This window comes from Triticum aestivum, chromosome 7A (assembly GCF_018294505.1).
Source record: "Triticum aestivum cultivar Chinese Spring chromosome 7A, IWGSC CS RefSeq v2.1, whole genome shotgun sequence".
In the NCBI taxonomy this organism is placed as follows: Eukaryota; Viridiplantae; Streptophyta; class Magnoliopsida; order Poales; family Poaceae; genus Triticum; species Triticum aestivum.
The window spans coordinates 21,375,615-21,394,828 of NC_057812.1; the positions used below are offsets into that span (position 1 = coordinate 21,375,615).

Genomic DNA, 19,214 nt, shown 5'->3' on the forward strand with positions numbered 1-19,214 from the left:
GAACGATAATTGGATCCCAAGAGAGGAATTTATGAGACCTTATGGAAGTAGATTGGCAAACCTCCGGCAAATGTTTCTGAACTAATTGATAGCACAGCGGCGTGCTAGAACATCCAGCGGATCAGAGAAGTCCTCCTGCCTATGGATATTCCTCATGTTCTTAGCATCCCTTTATGCACTATGAATCTCTCAGATTGCTGGTGCTGGAACTTTGAGAAGAATGGCGTCTTCTCTGTATGCTCTGCGTATAATATGCTGGTAGCAACAAAGCAAAGAAGAGAAGCTTGGTTAGAAGGAACAGCAGGGACTTCGAATATACGGCAAGAAAAGAGCTCTTGGAAATCAATATGGCATGTCAGCGTCCCTACAAAAATAAGGATGTTCCTCTGGAGACTCGCCAGGCACTCATTACCCACGGAAGATGTCAGAGAACACCGAAACATGGCAACTTCAAGCTCATGTGGTTTGTGCGGTGCACAAGATTCTTGGAGGCACTCGCTTCTTGACTGCTCTATGTCTAGGTGCATATGGGCACTCGCGGATGCGGAACTAGCGGATCAACTGAGGGAATCAGGCGAGTTGAGCGCCAAACAGTGGCTGTTTTCATTAATACGATCATTACCGCATGAAGTCTTTGTAAAACTGGCAGTAACACTTTGGGCAACGTGGACAGCAAGGAGAAAGGCAATTCACGAAGGCATCTTCCAGAGTCCTCATGCGACACACGCATTCATCAACCGCTACCTGGTTGATCTGGAAATAGTCAAGAAAAACAACCATGCAACGCCAGTATATGCGACAACCAGAAAAGCGGTAAGGGGCAATGTAAGGCCAAAGGCTCCGCCGGCAGGTTTCGTCAAAATCCACGTCGATGCGGGGGTATCTAAACGCCATGGGAGAGGTGCGGCAGTGGCTGTATGCCGTGATGACCGGGGAAACTATTTGGGGAGCTCAGCACTGGTGGTTGAAGGAATGCAAGATGCGGCGATTCTTGAATGTTTGGCATTCAGAGAAGCTTTAGCACTAGCTGAGGATTTATTAGTTCATAATCTGATAGTGGCGTCTGACGCAAGACAAGTGGTCAAAGATATATCCAGCAACAGTATGGGTCCTTATGGCATGGTGATCTCGGAAATCAAGTCTAAAATCTCGAGTTTTAATTGTCAGTTAGTTTTTGAAGGGCGCCGTTCGAACGGAGATGCTCATAGTTTAGCTAAATTTTCGCTTTCCTTAGCTAAGGGGCGCCACCTGTGGCTTATTAATCCCCATAATCCTCTTTGTATCCCATAAACTGTGGTTTTCGATGAATGAATAAAGTCTTTCATCCCTCAAAAAAAAACAGTCTGATGGAGATGTAAGCTTTCCCAACCATAGTCCAACGTGAAACATTCAAGTATTGCCGATCGACGGTTGGACACAATACATCAGTATTACCGACTAACAGTTAGATAGAAGTTTTCTCGACCAACAATCTGTTGGCAAAATTGACTTTTCCCAACACACATCGGTAGGGAAATCTAGTGCGTGGTGTAGTGAACCCTCGCAGCGTGCGGTGCTCACTGGGAGTGTGCCATACCGATGTGTGACCCAATTTAGATAGTGGCCTGGATGGGGCATCCAGCTTTAGATGTTAGACTTTGGTGCGATGTCTGTTTGGTATTAGGCCTAGACATTCGGCACACCTTCATCAAAGGGATAGGAGTAACAACAGCGTTGCCAAGATGGTGGCTTCAGGCTTATTGCTTCAGGCTTATTGATGTATCAACTTGTATGGTCTTTGTGAATAATTAATAAAATGAATGCATGCATCGTCCAAATGCAGAGGCCGGGGTACATCCTCCTTTTCTAAAAAAAGTTGAGTGCTGACTTTATTAGGGCTTCGGTTTGAGAGATGCATGTACTATATTTATTTATGATGGTTAACTACCAAGGACCAATTAATGGTTATAGTTGACTTTTTAAAACATAAAGACTTGAGTAGAGAACACTTAGTCCTTACAAATTAAGATGGCCTGCTGGTGGCTACCTTGATCGAGTCTTCCTTCAGACATGTAAGAGAATTGTAATAATCTAATGGTATGCGTTATGTTTCTTTTAAAAGTGTTACCGTTAGGAATATCTTTGAATGCAATTCTAATAGTATGATTTTTGGGTATCTAACTCGTATATTTTGTTAGTTAAAGTGGTTGTCAAATTTACTGTCAAAACACAAGGGGGGCATGTATATCGGATGGGAGTATAGCTTGCTGGCAATGGCAATTAGTAGAGCTACCAAATGATAAAATTAATGTGTATTAATTAATTTAACGCCCATGGGACATGTTATATGTGTTACAATTTGCTTGTTGAGATGCCATCTAGTGATCCATTCGATACTTGTTAAAGTAAAATGCTTAGAAGTTTTGCTGGGTAGCAGAAGTAATGCTTAACTAGATGTGCTCATGTCTAAGTTCATCGAGCATTTTTTGGAAAAGGAGGTTAAAACCCCAACCTCTGCATCAATCGATGCATACATTCATCTTTATTAGTTATTCAACAAAGGTCTGACAACAACATACATCAAGCCACCCGAATCCAGCATTCACACCTACAAACTTAATAATGTGGAGTGCTCTCACTCCGATATCTAAAACCAGTGTCGTCGTCAATCCATCAGCAAAGCGTATCGGAACCTATAGCCAGTGCAGCAAATCTAAAGCATACACCACATGCACACGTTTTAAAAGTCATCATCATCTTCGAACCGCTGACCCATCTTCAGGAAACAGATCCGCATCATCCTTGCCAGTCCGGCCATCCGTTGTGTACGCTAGAATAGCAGCACCGTTGTATATACTATAACAGCAGCGCGGCATGACGGGTATGGATATAACCACCAGAGAAACCATTTGTATAGATCAATATAGCCTACACTTAGCTGGTTCCATCTACAGGCAGGTACAAGAAAAATGGCAGAATAAGTTATCTCATGCTATATACACACATCGAAGTAGCGAACATCGGTAGCTACATAAAAATATAGCACAAAGTAAAGACGGAGTAGACAAAGGCCGTAGTGAAATAATTGGCAGCTATACATATAGTAGTCGAGCAAAGAGGGGAATATGTTACACACGACAATCATTATTCAGTTCTAGAGCAATATAGCCTACACTTAGATACACTTAATATGACGAGGGGCGGCCTCTTGTGAGGTTTGCCACAAATCAACCAGATAGCTATTACTGTCACTTTCTAGGTCAGATAAATGTGAGGCCTTCCATGCATGCACATAATAACTTGTCACAGGTTGTAGCACTTGAATGCAGCCAATCTTTCTGCCAATCCCATTATTGCCAGAAAGGCCAGCGACGATCGGGCCATGACCCCGTGCTCGCAAATCTCCACCACTGCTATTGCTTCCAAGTCAACAAAGTTTTTTTACAGGGAATAGAAAATTTGCGTTGCATAGCACTACATTTTGGAAAGGAGAGGGAGTACACATAAATAAGAACTATATATTTGGTCACCCTATGACGTCTTTCTCTTTCATCATTGCTTGATATGTATCCAAGTCTCATGAAACAGTAATTCAAAATTGAGAGTAAGATATAAAAAATGCCAAGTGTATTGTACTACTCTTTCTTAGATGTAGATACATCTCCCCTTTATTTTACAGGAACCGAAACAAGTTGCCCTATTTGTGTATGCATGAACCAATTAGTTACAATTGACTGCACAAAATAGGGAAACGAGCAAAAGACGCACCTTCCTCGCTAAATATGTAGTCCTAAACAAGACAGCGGACCAGCAAAGTTTCTTTGTAAATTTAAGTCAAATTAATGTATATTGACCAAAAGATGCTAGTAGAGCCTACTGGCAATTGATGGCGATCGGGAGATGAGCTATATGTGCCAAATGAATGACGAAGACCACGGTACTATTTTTATGCCTACGAGATGTTGTCATCTAGAAACCACTAGGTATTTAGGACAAACTAGCACAGTGGATCACCCATATAAGAAAGGGCGACATCTTAGTTATCTGTTGTTTAAGACAAGGTACTAAGTATAAGAGCATGCACATTCTTAAAGCCATAGAGATATCTTAATTTCGATATCATAGTTATGTAATTACTTCCTTAATAACTATATTGCTTTTACCATGAATTTCTTTTGAAAAGTGATAGCACACTACACACCATTAAAAATACACCCTTTTGTCCCAAATACCCTAAAAGAATCCAACAGATTCTACTACCTCTTTTTGTTTCTTAAGCGCGGTCCCTCAACGGCTGATTCATTAAAAAGGTTAGCAGAGAGTTGCCCAGCTAATTAACACAAACACGAACAAAGATCGTTACCACATTCCCACAAAGATAGGCAACCGGTCGATCTGGCTACCCACAAGACCCCTCCACACACACATACACCGTTGAAGAGAGGACTAGTAAATAGACAACTTTCTGAAAACCCGCTAGGTATCTTCCTTAAATGCCACGTCCTCACTAATTTTCTTTGTGGAAAAGGAGTGTTCAGTCTAGCCACATATCATGTTGCACGGTATAGCATAGCAGTACATATTCAAAATTAGTAATGTATTCTTTTATCTATTGTTTGTCGATTGACTCTACGGGAGATTTAGCCCTTATTTGTATGATAAAAGGCAATAGAAGAGGAATTGCATGAGAGGGACTCGGTTTCATGGTTGTTCTCCGCAAGAAATACATTTGGAAGATCAAAATGCCGTTAAGAATAAAGATTTTCATGTAGTACTTAGACAGCGGTCTGATTTTATGAAGGAAAATCTGGCAAAACACAGAACGCGGTCTAGTATAGGATATTTGAATGCGTCATGTAACCTTATAATCGAATTGTTGGCTTGGCCTTTTTCACTTAAAAAAATAAGATGGTTGCTATGTTGATTTCATAAAGTTTATTCCGCACATCGACTGATGCAGGTCATGGGGTTTTAACCTCCTTTTCGAGGGGGGGTCCCTAGCCATGTACGTGTGATTTTTAGGGACTATTCGGTAGATTGATTGTGTTGTTTCTAGTCGATTAAACATGACATGACATAATCCATCCGATAGATTGGGAATGATTACAAAATTTGATGGCTAGCTTTTATTACCTTTATTAATGGTGTGAATATAAGCAATTTTTCATCGAGATTAATCTGGGAAAGTAGCAGATAAAACATGATGAACATGCTAGACAAGAAAATCATACAAAAAATAGTATTGATTATACTAGACATGCGATTTGCTAGGTAAATTAAACATAGCGATATCGATCGCCAGCACTAAAACCCTGAGACAATTCCTAAATGGACCGATCTGGACATATATGGTTCGGCGGATGAAGATGTCTTCGCAGCACATCGGCCTCGGCGGCAACAATATCCGACAAAGAAGACATGCCAGGGAAATAGTCCAATTGTGCAGTACCGTCAGAGGAGTTTTACGAGCATTGTGCGAGTGCACTTCCCAAAACTGTATCCTCTCTCTCTGTTTCTCTCCTACAGCATTGCAAGAGGCACAATTCGGAAGGTCTTCTCCTCCTCTTTGCGGTGCACATCAGGAGGCGGGGTGGTGATGACCTAAGGGGTGCAAAGACCTTGATTGAAAAGGGGAAGGGTCCATTAGAACATTGAGCGAAAGCTTTCCTTGCTAGAATTTTCAATATTTTTCTCTTCATATTTGTACTCTTCGTACTCCCTCAATCTAGATATATAGGACCTAGCTAATGTGAATTTTTTGACTTACTTTGATCATGAATAAGATCAATAATATGCGAGTCTTATATCACAAAAAGTATACCATTGAATTCATATATGAAAATAGTTCACAATGGTATGAATTTTGTATCACACATCTCATATATTAACTTACTCAAATAGGGAGAGAACGTGCATTTCAAGAATTGTTATACTACAACAGAGAAAATTGACATGCATTTCAAGAATTGGCCATGCTGTGGCAGTGAGAATTGCCAGCCTAAGAAAGGAGGAAGTTGCCCACATGTTTAGAAATGGCCATGCTAGGGCGAATTGCCATGCTATATATGCAAAGAAGTTTTCATACATACTTAAGCAATTTCCATGATGTTACGTAGAGAAGTTGCCATACATAGTTAAGTAATTGTCACGCTACATCAAATAGAGTGCCATGCTAAACATGGGATGTTCGCTTAGAGGATGTATAGGAGCGAACATTTATGTATTTCGCTTAGGAGGGTGCATGGGAGCGAATGGTGCACCCACGGGGATTGCCACATGTATCACTGCTTTGAGATTCACGTGCAGGATTGGACGCACCAGAGAACGTTTCGTTAAAAAAACTACTCAGAAGCTCAATAAATATGTATTAGACCTTATGTATTTAGATGAAGGTAATACATGATAAACGATGATTTGCTAAGCCTAAGGGGTCGTCTTACCCTTCAAAATTGACAACACATATATGAAACTAGCAGTCGGAGTACAAAGAACGCCATATTATATATGAATATGCCGCACATCGATCATCGAGGTTACTGTGGACCGGATGCATATGCTACTGCCAATAAAATTGCACCATTAGTTAATCATCTTGGTCAGTGGAAGTATTTTAATCACCTAAGGCTGCTCGTGGTGGAGAGTATATTGCACTAGTATCGTGGAGAGTATATTGCACTAGTATCATGCATATGATACTCCGTTGTGTATAGTATTATATATGTTACTCCCTCCGTTCATTTTTATAAAACATTTTAGACAACTTAAAATGGACTGTTTTGTACATTGTTTGAAATGTCTTCGAGGTCTTATAAAAGTGAATAGAGGGAGTAGTATTTTAGATAATCTTATTTATTGTTCTCTTCACAGAGGGAGTATCTATCACTTTTCCATCAAGCTAGGTAGCTATCCACAGCTACTAGTCCCGTCCCGACATCCAACAACAAAAGGCCATTGCCATGCCACCCTTCCAGAGAAACTAGCCAGAGAAAGAGGGAGAGAGGGGGAAAGAATGGAGGGTGTGGCGCAGGCCCTTGTGGGCAACCTTGGGCAGCTAGTGGGGTCGGAGTTCCAGAAGCTCCGCGGCGTCGGCAGCGAGGTCGCCCAGCTGAGGGACGAGCTGGCCACCATGAACGCCATCCTCCGCATGCAGTCCGAGGCGGACGACAGCGCCGTGGACCATTTCGTCCGGGAGTGGATGAAGCAGGTCCGCGAGCTCGCCTACGACGCCGAGGACTGCGTCGACCTCTACGTCTTCCGCATCCGCTGCCTCCTCAGCGACGCCTTCCTCGCCCGCCTAAGGCGCGTGCTCACCACGCTCTCCCTCCGCCGCCGCCTCGGCAGCGACGTCCAGGCCCTCCGCGCCCGCGCCGTCATCATCAGCGAGCGCCACGCGCGCTATGGCGTCAGCCGCGAGGCGCTGCGCCGCTCCCCGCACCTGGCCCCCGTCTCCACGGGGTCGGCTGCCTCCGCGCGTGCGCTGCGCGCCGCCAACCACCCCGACCAGTTCGTCGGCATGACGGACCAGGCTAGCACCCTGGCCAAGAGGGTGAAGGGCGCCGTGGACAGCAACGACGACCTCCAAGAAGGCGGCGAGCGGAAGCTCAGGGTGTTCTCCATCGTCGGGTTCGCCGGGCTCGGGAAGACCACGCTGGCCATGGAGGTGTGCCGGCGGCTGGACACACAGTTCCAACGCCAGGCGCAGGTGTCCGTGTCCCAGGCGTTCGACGGCAGGAACGACGTCGGGGGCCTCCTCAAGCGCGTGCTGCAGCAGATCGTCAAGCCCAAGGCGGGAAATGAGAAAGGCATCAAGGAAGAAGACTCCGCGGGTGACATCGACCACATGGATTTGGACACGCTCGCAAAAACGCTCAAGGAGCTTCTCAAGGACAAGAGGTACACACATACACATGCATGTCAACATTACTCTAGTACTTTCTACTCCCTCGGTAAAGAAATATCCTTCAGTGATCTAAAATGTCTTACATTTGATGTTTACCGAGTTTTAAGTGTGCGTCAATTAATATGTGGATCTGAGAGGTAGTACAGAAATTAACTCTGATCGCCAATGCATATTTAAAGCTGCCAGTACTTCCTCCATTTGAACTATAGTGGTGTATTAGATTTTTTTGAAGTCAATAATTGAAAATTTGGCCAAATTTGTAGAAAAATTAATCAATTTCTAGACTACCAAATCCATAACATTAAATTCATTTCTTTTCGTATATATTTGGTATTGTAGGTCTGGATAATTTCTCTAAACACTTGGTCATAATTTACTATGCTTGATTTTAAAGTTTTAACTTTTAATAAGAAAACCAGTGTGCCCAGTTCTCCGTGTTGTACTCCCTCTATGAACATGTAGTGTGTATAGATTTTTGCAGAAGTCAAACAATGTAGTGTTTGACCAAGTTTAAATAACAACAATAAGAAAGTGTGTCTCATAATATATATAGGGATATTTATTTGGCACTGTAGATGCACATATTTTTTTATAAACTTGGCTAATATAAAGTTGGCAAATCTTCACTTTTAGAAAAAAAACCAATAATTTATGATAAAACAAAATTTTACGTAATAATTTATGATAATAAAACAGAGAAAGTATGTGATAATTTATGATAATATATAATTTTAGGAGTGCGGTGTCAATTAATCTTTCATGATAATATAAGATTTTAGGAGTGTAATAATTTATGATAACATATAATTTGAATCATCAACTCATCAATCCTATGTCGTGTTTGACCCAACTTTAATTCCTATCGAGATTTTCTAAAAATGTATACATAGAGCCAGGATGAATCTAGGTCCAAGAAATGCCTGGGTTTTCATTTCCCTTTACATGTGACAAATACATGAGTTGAAGCCTATGTTGAAGTACTCACTCCGTTCCGACTTTGTTAGAGAATGTATAATAAGGGTTTCTCAAAAAAAAGTATAATAAGGGATTATGGCCTACTTAGGTGATAGTTTTGTCTATATGAAGGAGGAAGACAATTAGGAACAAAATGAACGGAAAATGTGATCAAATTTTGACCCAAACTATGTTGGGGACTAATAAACAAGGACAAAGGTAGTAGATCCCACCCAATCAATGTGTTCTCCCTTTCTTCCCATGTGCCATATCTTTGGAGAGCTCGGCGTTTCAAGCGCCAAGTAGTCGCTATAATACCTGCAGCGCACACTAGGCCAGATCCATTAGGGCAGTAGCTTGTCACTTGCCTGCTCGTTGGCTCACAAGCCAGAAAGAACACCAGAGCTACTAGTTTTGGAAAAACAATCAACCCCGGTTTTCTAGAAAAAAATCAAGAATTTGAAAATTGTTCATAAATTTAAAATAATGTTCATAAATTTAACAAAATCATGAATTCAAAGAATGTTCACATATTAAGAAACAATCACGAATTAAAAAAATCACTATTTGAAAAAAAAAGGTTCAAATTTCCATGAATTTCAAAAAAGGTTCATGAATTTGGGAAAAAGTTCACAAATTTGAGAAAAGTTCATAAATTTTCAAAAAGTTAGTATATTTGGAAAAAATCATGAAATTAAAAATGGAAAACGAATAAGAAAAGAAAGTAAACCAAACAAAAAACCGGTAAAAACAAAGAAAAGAAAAACCGGTTGATAGCTTCATAAAAACAGATTAAAGCTTCTAGAAGCTTCAGAAAACTGGTTTGGAGCTTCATGTAAGGAGATATTACATGGGCCGAGCCACTAAAGAAAGTGAAATACGAGGTGTGCGGAGCACACTATGTCTGGCTTCTAGCGAGACCTAGCGGCCCCCTATTTGTCACCTTGAGCAAGTCTAACTTCCAGACTCACTGAAGGGGAGGTGGGCCGGCCCACGTGCCCGAAAAACCATACCCTGCTTTCTAGGTTTTTATGTTTTATGTTTATGTTTGTTGCTTTATATTTTTCTACACTTTAAAAGATTCTAATATATATTGAAAAACACTCTATAAAAATATTTTTAAAATGTTGAACAAGTATTTGGAAAAAGTTGAATTAGTATTTGAAAAATGTTGAACAAGTATTTAAAAAATGTTGAACAAGTATTTGAAAATATTGAATGAGTATTTGAAAAATGTTAAAAAGTATTTGAAAACACTGAATGAGTGTTTGACAAATGTTAAACAAGTATTTTAAAATGTTGAATATGTATTAAAAAAAGTTAAATAAGCACTAAATATGTTGAACAAGTATTTAAAAATGTTGAACAAGTATTTGAAATTTGTGAATAAGTATGGAAAATGTCAAACAAGTATTTGACAAATGTTGAATAAGTATTAACAATTGTTGAGCGAGTATTTAAAAATGTTGAACAAGTATTTGACAAATGTAGAATAAGTATTAACAATTGTTGAACGAGTATTTAAAAATGCTAGACAAGTATTAAAAAATGCTGAATGAGTATTTAAAAATTTTGAACATGTATTTGAAAAACATATTGAACAAGTGTTTGAAAAAATGTTGAAAAAGTATTTGAAAAAAATGTCGATTGTGTATATAAAAGACGTTGAACAAGTATTTAAAAATGTTGTACTAGCATTTAAAAAGTGTTGAACAAGTATTTGAAAAAATGTTGATCATGTACATGCAAATATTGAATAATTATTTTAAAAATGTTGAACAAGTATTTGAAAAAATATTGATCATGTACATAAAAATGTTGAACAAGTATTTGAAAAAATCTTGATCATGTATATTAGAATCTAGAATGAAAATAAAAAACAAAATGCAAAAAAGAATGAGAATAAAGGAAAATAAAAAAGAAACAAAATGAAAGAAAGAAATCAGAGAATAATGAAAAGCCAAAAGAAAAAAAAAAGAAAGAAAATTAAAAATCTGTGAAAACCGCATTGTACGTTTGAACCATCGGTGCAGGGATTGATCCCTGACAGCCCCCTTTTTATTCCTCTTTTGTTGATATATGCAATATATAGTGGGCCGGCCCAATTACAGTTAATGCTTTAGCAAGAGCAAAAGTTGTCATCTTGCTTAAAGGGCGCTGATAGGCCCCAGCGCGTCGGCCGAACAGTTAGGATGATTAAGCGTTTGATTCAGCGAATTTGATCCATTTGATCTGGGTCTCGTAAGAGAAAAGAAAAGTGCATCGTCGCTCCTCTTTTGATCTCGGTTCCCCCTTCCACGTGGAAACGCAGCGCTGCTGTCGTGGCCTGCAGCAGGCGCTCGTGTCTCGCGGTCACCGTCCCTCACCACCTTCATTTCCTGTGTTTCTCGGGCGGCTCCGTGCATGCAATAGCGTGTCCCCGTAGTTGCAGCTCCCCGTTATGACGGTCGCAACTCTGGTGGCGGCGGGCGCAGCTTCGGCGTGCATCGGTTGCAGGTCGCAGCACCTCCTCCGACAAGATCGTAGAAGAAACTGTACTCTCCCTCAGGTCGCCGGTAGCAGAAAAAAATCAGCCGATTGTAGCAAAAAAAGATCGGTTCCAGAAAAATAAAGCTTGCCGGTGCCGCATGTGGTCGCCATTGTAGCAACATTTCCATGGCCTTCCCCAGATGTATCAATTGTAAACACCATAGTAGCGAAAAACTACAACGGTTGCAGCAAAAATACATCGTCACGGGTGTCGGCGTGTCATGAAAAATGAATGTAACAATTGACAACGCGGATAGTAGCAAAACTCAAAACGGTCATAGCCAAAAAGTGGTAGACTGTTTCCACCAAACAAAGACATGTAGCAATTTCTTTGATTGGTTCGAGCACTAATGGGTACACTGGTTACACCAAAGAAAAATTGATGGTAGCAAATTTTGCGATAGTTCCAGCAAAAATTGAAGATGGTGGTAGCAGATTGGTACATTGGTTCCAGCAAAAGACACAACATGGTAGCAAAAAAATGACTGGTTCCAGCAAAAAGTGAAGATGATGGTAGCAAAAATCGGGGCTGCTTGCTGCAAAAAACTCGCCGGATCTCCAACACTTTTCGCCCTGAACGTCGGTCGCCGCAGTTCTCTGACACTTATCGCCACCGACTCTAGCACCGGTGGCTACTGGTTACAGCACTTCCCGCCATCGTCTTGAGTATTGTAGCTGCCATCCCGGCACCACGTAGCATTTGTCCCAGCACCAGGCGGCGCCGGTCCCAGCTCCGACACCGGCGCTCGGTTGCTCCTGGGAGGCAGGGATAAAGGAATGGAGGTGAGAGAGGGGAATTTGCAGCAGCGTGCGGTGCCAACGGCGCTCAGACTAATCTATCACGAGGGAAGTTGGGGTGTGAGGAGATGATAAGAGCGATAAGTGCGGAAGGAACGAGGCGAATTCTTCAGATCGTAACAGGTAGGATGACGCGTGTGGTCCACTGGACATGTGTCTAGCGTAGGGTGCTGGGAGACGCACAATCTAAGTCAAATCCAACGTGATACGCGAACGCTCGGCCGGCGGGCCGTACCCAAACATTTCCCTTGCTTAAAGCGAGAAATAGCTTTTGCGAACCTAGAATAGCCTTGCCTATAAGCAGCCTCCCAGAATGGGCCGGGCCAGCAAGGTCACAGGGTTTAGCGCTTCTTTCTTCTTTCGTTTTATTTTCAATTTTTTTTACTTTTACTTAGATTTCAAAATATTCTAAGTCACTTTACGTAGCGAATTAAAAAAGATAATCATGTATTTAAAAATGATAAACGTGTATAAAATCATGTTCTTGATGTATACAAAAAATGTATCATGTGTATGAAAAAAAACTACAGATCAAAATACATATCTTAAAACATGTTAACCATTATTTCAAAAAATTAAATGTATATATAAAATGTTCTTGATGTATACAAAAATAAAGAATATGTATGGAAAAAGTAGACATAAAGAAGTGCAAGTTTTGAAAAATGTTAACCACATATTTGGAAAATGTTAAACGTGTCATGATGTATAACGAAAAGGTACAGTGCTTCCAAGAAAAGTAGACATAAAAATATAAGTTTAAAAAATATTAATAATGTATTTGGGAAATATTAACATGCATAAAAAGGTTCCTAATGTATAAAAAGTATACTCCCTCCATCCCAAAATAAGTGACTTAACTTTGTACTAACTTTAATACAAAGTTAGTACAAAGTTGAGTCATTTATTTTGAGACGAATGGGAGTACAAATGATGGACATAAAAAGTATTCCCTCCGTCTCAAAATATAAGAGCGTTTTTGATACTAGTGTAGTGTTAAAACCGTTCTTATATTATGGGACAGAGGGGTATGTTTGAAAAAAAATGCTAATCACTAGGTGGAGACGCATAGAAGTGTTCAACAAAGCGTATGAGCTAAGCGTAAGTTTACTCCGTCATATTGGCTAAGGTCCATCAAAATTTAATGGAGTAAAAATACTTCACTGAAGATTTACTTCACCAGAATATGCAAGTTCCCGCATTTTCTTTTACGGGATGAATTGTGAAATCTATTTGGGATGAAAAAAATGTTCTCGTCCCGTTAATCAACAATTATTTTGTCAGATGACCGGTTTTACGGGATCCAGTATAGATGCTTTTAGAACATCTCTAACAGAGCCCGTATAATGCCGACCGCAAAACTTGTTTATAGTTCGCTGCAGATCCAATTTGCGGGCGAATTCGTGCGCTGCAGATTAGACCCCGTATATGAAACTGTAAAATTTTAAAAAAAGCATTCGCGGGAGAAACTTACAACGACATTGATCATACACAGTTCATCATTATACTACATTGTACTACTTAGGGGGAATCTGCAGGCGGCGGTGGACCTGAACCTACGCTACCAAAATCCACGAGCTCGCGACGGCGACGACGCGGCGGAGGAGCCGGAGGAGCTCAGTCCTCGTCGGAGTCGAGGTCGATGAAGACCTTGGCCTGCTCGGCCTTCATAACGCGCAGGTCCGCCTCCTTGGATGCGTGCGCCTGCGACGCCCTGCTCGAGGAAGATCCGCTCGTAGTCAAGCTCGCGGCGGCGGAGCACGTCGGCCTCCTCCTCCTCCCTCGTCGAGCGCTCCATGATGACGCGCTCTAGGTGCTCCTCCTGCCCCCAGAGGAGGTAGTCCTCGGGGCCGATTACTCCTCGACGCGGCAGCGCGTCGGCCTCGAGCTTGACGGCGAGCGACCCGAGCTCCTCCAGCTCTCTCTTGACCGCAGTGAGCCACGAGCTCGAGGCGCCCGCGGACGAGCTCCCTGTGGCAGAGGAGCCGGAGGAGGCGTGGCGGCGGACCACGAGCTTGCGGTGTTCGAACGCAGGCAGTGGCCGGCTCCCGTGGTTGAGCCACCTCCGCGCCCCCCGTTTTCGTACGGCGGCGGCGACGCTCCTCGTCATCCCCCGCTTTCGTAGCCATCCATGGATAGTTAGGCCTTTTTTAAGCTCACCGGCGGCGAGAAATTGGGGCGGAGGAGAAGGGGAATCACGACGGAGCGGCGGCAGAGACGGATAGGGTTTGACCCGTATTCGGGAGGTGAAACCGCATATATAGCGGTGGCGAGGCACTTTTTCTAGGCCACGGTAATTTTTTTATGAGTCAGGCCGCAGCTGTCTATAGTGTGCTAGAGATGCTCTTAGACACACGAAAACCAGAGATTGGGATCAAGATTCCCCTTAATACCTCTCTGTGATTATTCCCCGACCAAAAGCACTTTCCTCTTCATCTAGTGCCGGCGGCTGGAGCAGCGCGGCGGCACAGCTCCCAACCCAACCTGATTGCTGCCGCCGCGAGCCCCCTGTTCCTCTGCCAGGTACGTATGTTTCTGGATCGATTTTGATCTGGTGGCTAGAACTCGAACCGCAAGTTAGGGATGGATTTGCTTCGTTCCGTTTTGATCTGCGCTATCTACCGGGTGGTGGGGGAGTGGAGTAGTGAATCTCTGCTCTGCAAGAGTTGATAATCTGGACAGACCAAATTAATCGATTGAATCTAAAGCGGTTGGGGATGGGGAAAACATTGTCTCTGTGTGTGTGCTCTGCAACGCCAGCCATGCTTGATCCATTTCGGTCCCAACTACCACTGTAAGATTTAATTAGATTGAAATGCTATGTATGAAACTTCCGAGCTGGGAAGAGTGGTTTTAGTTGCACTTTATTCGTACTAGTATCAACGTAGAACTTGTCTTTATCACGAAATTGCAAAACAGTGTATTGCACAAGTATTTTCACCTTGTTAATCTAAATTTGCTTGTGGAAATACTAGTCAACAAAGTTCAAAGTAAGTATAACTACTGTGTATTCTCTAAAATGCCAGACTTTTTTAGGTTGTTTCCTTTCTTTTTTGCTTGTGCAACTTCTGTAACATTGGCATACTTATGTCGAAATCAGGTACCTCATTGTGATTGATGATGTATGGACAATAGCAGCATGGGATGCTATCCGATCCGTGCTGCCAGACAACAACCTCGACAGCAGAATCATGGTGACCACTCGCATAGAGGCCGTGGCCGTAGCATGCAGTGATGCTAGTGAAATTTGTGGAGACAACATCTATCACATCGAGCCCCTCAATTCAGAAGACTCCAAGAAGCTGTTCCTCAGCAGAGCATTTGGCTCCAAGGATGCCACTTGTCCCACAGAGCTGGAAGATGAAATGAACAAAATTCTCAAGAAATGTGGTGGGCTGCCATTGGCCATTGTCAGCATTGGCAGCCTCTTGGCCAGCTATAAATCAGCGGAGCACAAGGATATGTGGGACAGAGTTTGCAAATCAATTAGTTATCATATGGATACCAATCCCACCCTTGACGGGATGAGGCAGATACTCACACTCAGCTACGACCACCTGCCCTATCACCTCAAGGGCTGCATGATGTATCTTAGTATTTTCCCGGAGGATTTTCTCATCAACAAGGATCGGCTAGTATACAGATGGATCGCCGAAGGATTGGTTGAGGAGAAGCGGGGGATGACCCTGTTGGAGGTTGCAGAAGCCTATTATGAAGAGCTGGTGAGCAGGGGCATGATTAATCCCACTGGCGAAATAATCAGCCATGTCTATGGAGCTGTGGAGACATGTCGGGTGCATGACTTGATGCTGGAGGTCATGGTGTCCAAATCCTTGGAGGCCAACTTTGTCAGCCTGATAGGTGGGCAGTATGATGGGATGTCCTATGACACAATACGCCGCCTCTCCGTCCATGGTGGTGGGCAGAGGCCCAAGGAATCTCCATCCAACAAGGACTCTCCATCCAAGAAAACCAAGGAATCTACATCCAAGAAAATGGTTAAGAAGAATGACTTAAAAGACATTAATGTGCAGCATGTCCGATCACTGAGTATGTTTCAGCTCGAAGGGAACAAGCTGCTTGATCGTCTGGGTGAGTTCACTCTGCTGAGAGTACTAGACCTGGAAGACTGCAAGGGTGTAGAAAACAAGCATATGAGCCACATCTGTCGGATGTACCTTCTAAGGTATTTGTCCCTGAGAGGTACAGATATCAGTGTGCTGCCTACAAAAGTCTGTGATCTGGAGCATTTGCAGACACTTGATGTACGTGCCACCGGCCTTGCTAGACTTCCAGAAACCCTGATAAAACTAGAGAAACTTGAGCGCTTGTTCTTCTCCCAGAAGGATGTTTGGTCTACCATGTGGAAGCCACCTCAGGGTCTTTGGAAAATGAAGGCGCTGCGGGAGGTGGGCTGGGTGTTGCTAGAAGATGATGCTGTTGAGGTTGCCCAAGAGGTAGGTGAACTAGAAAATTTGCAAAGGTTAAGTATCTACGTCGATTGTGAGCGGCCCAATGGTCCCAAGGTTCTTGAAGAACTTGCCCTGTCCCTGAGCAAGACGCACTCTCTCCGGTCGCTCGACATGGGCACCATGAGTTATGAGGCCAATGCGTTGAACTTTCTCCTTGAGCTCCCCTCGCCGCCACGCCTCCTCCGATTCCTCAGGATCGCTGGTGGCATTGACAAATTGCCCAATTGGGTCGAATCGCTCACATATCTTGTTGAGTTTCACATGTCATGGGCACACTTTATCGATGACCAACTGTTTGGGGTTCTGTGTAAGCTGCCCAACCTGAAGAGCATCTGGATGCAGCGGAACTGCTACACTGGCCGAGAGTTGGTTGCACGCACTGCGCACAACTTTCCGGCGCTCAGGAATCTCAGAGGGACCTGTGATCAGGAAATGCCCAGAGTCTACAAATTCGAGGAAGGATCCATGACAAAGCTCGAGAAACTTTCACTGAATTTCGACAACTGGAGTGAGAAGAGCATTGTCGGCATTGAGCACTTGACGAGCCTTAAAGAGGTGCAGCTCGCAGGTAAGAGAGGGAACCCTGCGCTGGACCAGACTCTGGAGCTGCTAAAGGCGGAGAGCGGGAGGCACCCCAATCATTTCACAGTTGGAGTGAAGTACGACTGACCTAGTCGCTCTGCTTGCTTGCTTGCTGTAAGTTTGTTGTTTGTTACCCTTACTGTTTGTGTTGTCCACTGGTTCTTGTGTGGTTGGTTCTTGTGTTGTAAAAGATGGAGCTTCCAGCAGTTTAAGCATTGTGGTTTGTAATAAATAAATTTGGAGCATTTGGACTGTGGTCTAGGAAAAACAAAAACAAACTATCTGTTATGGCGCTGCTAGAAGGAGGGTGCGAGAGGGCCGGTCGGGGGCCTTTTTGCCCACGGCCGGGCAAGAGGGAAGGGATTTCCTTCTTAATTCTTGCTTGATTAGATTGATACATCTCTCTCTTTATATAAAGAGGTTTACTTGACTCCCAAGCAAGGCTTATTTACATGGCTAGCTACCTTTTGACATATTTAATTATTGATCCCTGTTCATTGGCCACACATTTTACAGGTCACTCCTGAATACATGTTTTTTCTGTTGCTCCTTGTCAACAACAGACCTTTGACAAAGAATAATTCAACACGTGTAGGCCCCTGTAGACCTGTCTTTTGTTTTCTTTGATGTGCCTGAGAGCGTTCACCATTTTTCGGTTTCAAGTTTTCGGTTGGTCACTCAAGTTTTCGGCTTCTAAAGTAGTTCTCTGACTTAATTATGGCCGACAGTCTGGAAAGAGTTTCTTATTACTGGTTGCATAAACGAGCCCTGAAGCAGTCACACCCTGACGGCTGATGTTGAGCTGTTGCAGTACATATGGCAGGGTTGGACGCTGTCATTGCCAAAATTAGTGTGGCACCATCTGCCGAGGGATTACTGTCGTTGCTCGCCTCAGGCTGCTGCCGAGCAGCTGGAGTTCGTCTAATTGGCGTCACTCTTGACTGCGGCGGCCCATGTCCAGCTGTAGATTGGCGCCCTCGATCTTCTCTACACCGGAGAGACAACTCTTAATTAATCAATCAATTAATTTGGGGATGCATTCATGACATTCAGAATATTTCTAGAGGAGAATCTTGAGACCGTTCCCTGTTATTCCTCTCAAGTTGCCAGCAACCATATCTCGAGTCAGCATGAGAGCTGGCTGTCCGGTCAAAATTCTGAAGTTAGCGAACATTGTGTTTATCTTGTATCAACACTGAATTTCAGTCTCTCTAAATTAACTAAATTAACCGAATGTGGCTAGTTTTGAGAGGGCGACTAGCGGCGTTAGATGAGTCTCCTCTCTACCAAGCTGTTGGGGAGCAGAACTTGTATGAATTGTCTCTATATTGGTCACAGCTGAGAGAAGACCCCCTGCCATCCCTTTCTTGCTTGTCAAATTTGACGAGTGCGCAATTCATTAGAGCATACAACGGAGAGCAGATGGCATTTCTCCCGGGTTGGTTTCCCAATTTAATATATGATTCTCTCTCTGGGAGACCTGCCTAATCTGAATCGGCTAGTGATACGGCAAAGGTGCCATGGCAAGCCTGGAAGAGTTTTACAGCAACATGACGGAGGTCCCAGCTGGCATTGAGTTCCTCCCGTCCCTCCAGTATCTAGGCTTCCACGAGATCAGCTGTGACTAATTGACGGTGCTGCAACGATGCTCTACAACTCGAGCGAAGGTGCTTCCTCTACGTTTACAAGACGCACTACTGCCTGTGTTTGCTGCTGCTACTCTGCATTTACCAGATGTACCTTGAGGGCATCCTCTGTTTTTTCAAGGCGTACGTACGGAGCTCTTCACTTCTGATGCCGCTACTACCTGTGTTTACCACTGCTCCTGTTACTTCTGATGCTGCTTGCTTTTATCTTGCTTACGACGAGGTAAGCCAGCCGACCAGCTAGCCAAATCCATTCCCGTCATGTGTTCTTCTTAGGACGCAGCTGAGATTTTAAACTTGTAGATTTGCTGAATCCGGACCGGCCTTAACTAAAGCAGCATTCTCTGTATCCCC

General features: G+C 43.2%; 1 protein-coding gene across 2 annotated transcripts; it reads left to right on the forward strand.

Annotated features, from left to right (window-relative positions):
• Positions 1–14,470: 14,470 nt before the first annotated feature.
• On the forward strand, positions 14,471–18,043 carry LOC123154394 (disease resistance protein Pik-2-like). Of its 2 annotated transcripts, XM_044573147.1 has the most exons (3): positions 14,471–14,683; positions 15,261–17,328; positions 18,026–18,043. In XM_044573147.1, the coding sequence occupies exon 2, from the start codon at positions 15,352–15,354 to the stop codon at positions 17,299–17,301; it is 1,950 nt and encodes a 649-aa protein (XP_044429082.1). In that variant the 5' UTR covers positions 14,471–14,683; positions 15,261–15,351; the 3' UTR covers positions 17,302–17,328; positions 18,026–18,043. The 2 variants fall into 2 exon arrangements, with proteins under 2 accessions (XP_044429082.1, XP_044429081.1); XM_044573146.1 differs by lacking the exon at positions 18,026–18,043 and having other exon boundaries at positions 15,261–17,741.
• Positions 18,044–19,214: the final 1,171 nt, after the last annotated feature.

Excerpts from the sequence above, each read along its gene's own strand:
- LOC123154394 (XM_044573147.1), top strand. The coding sequence starts at position 15,352 with ATGGTGACCACTCGCATAGAGGCCGTGGCCGTAGCATGCAGTGATGCT.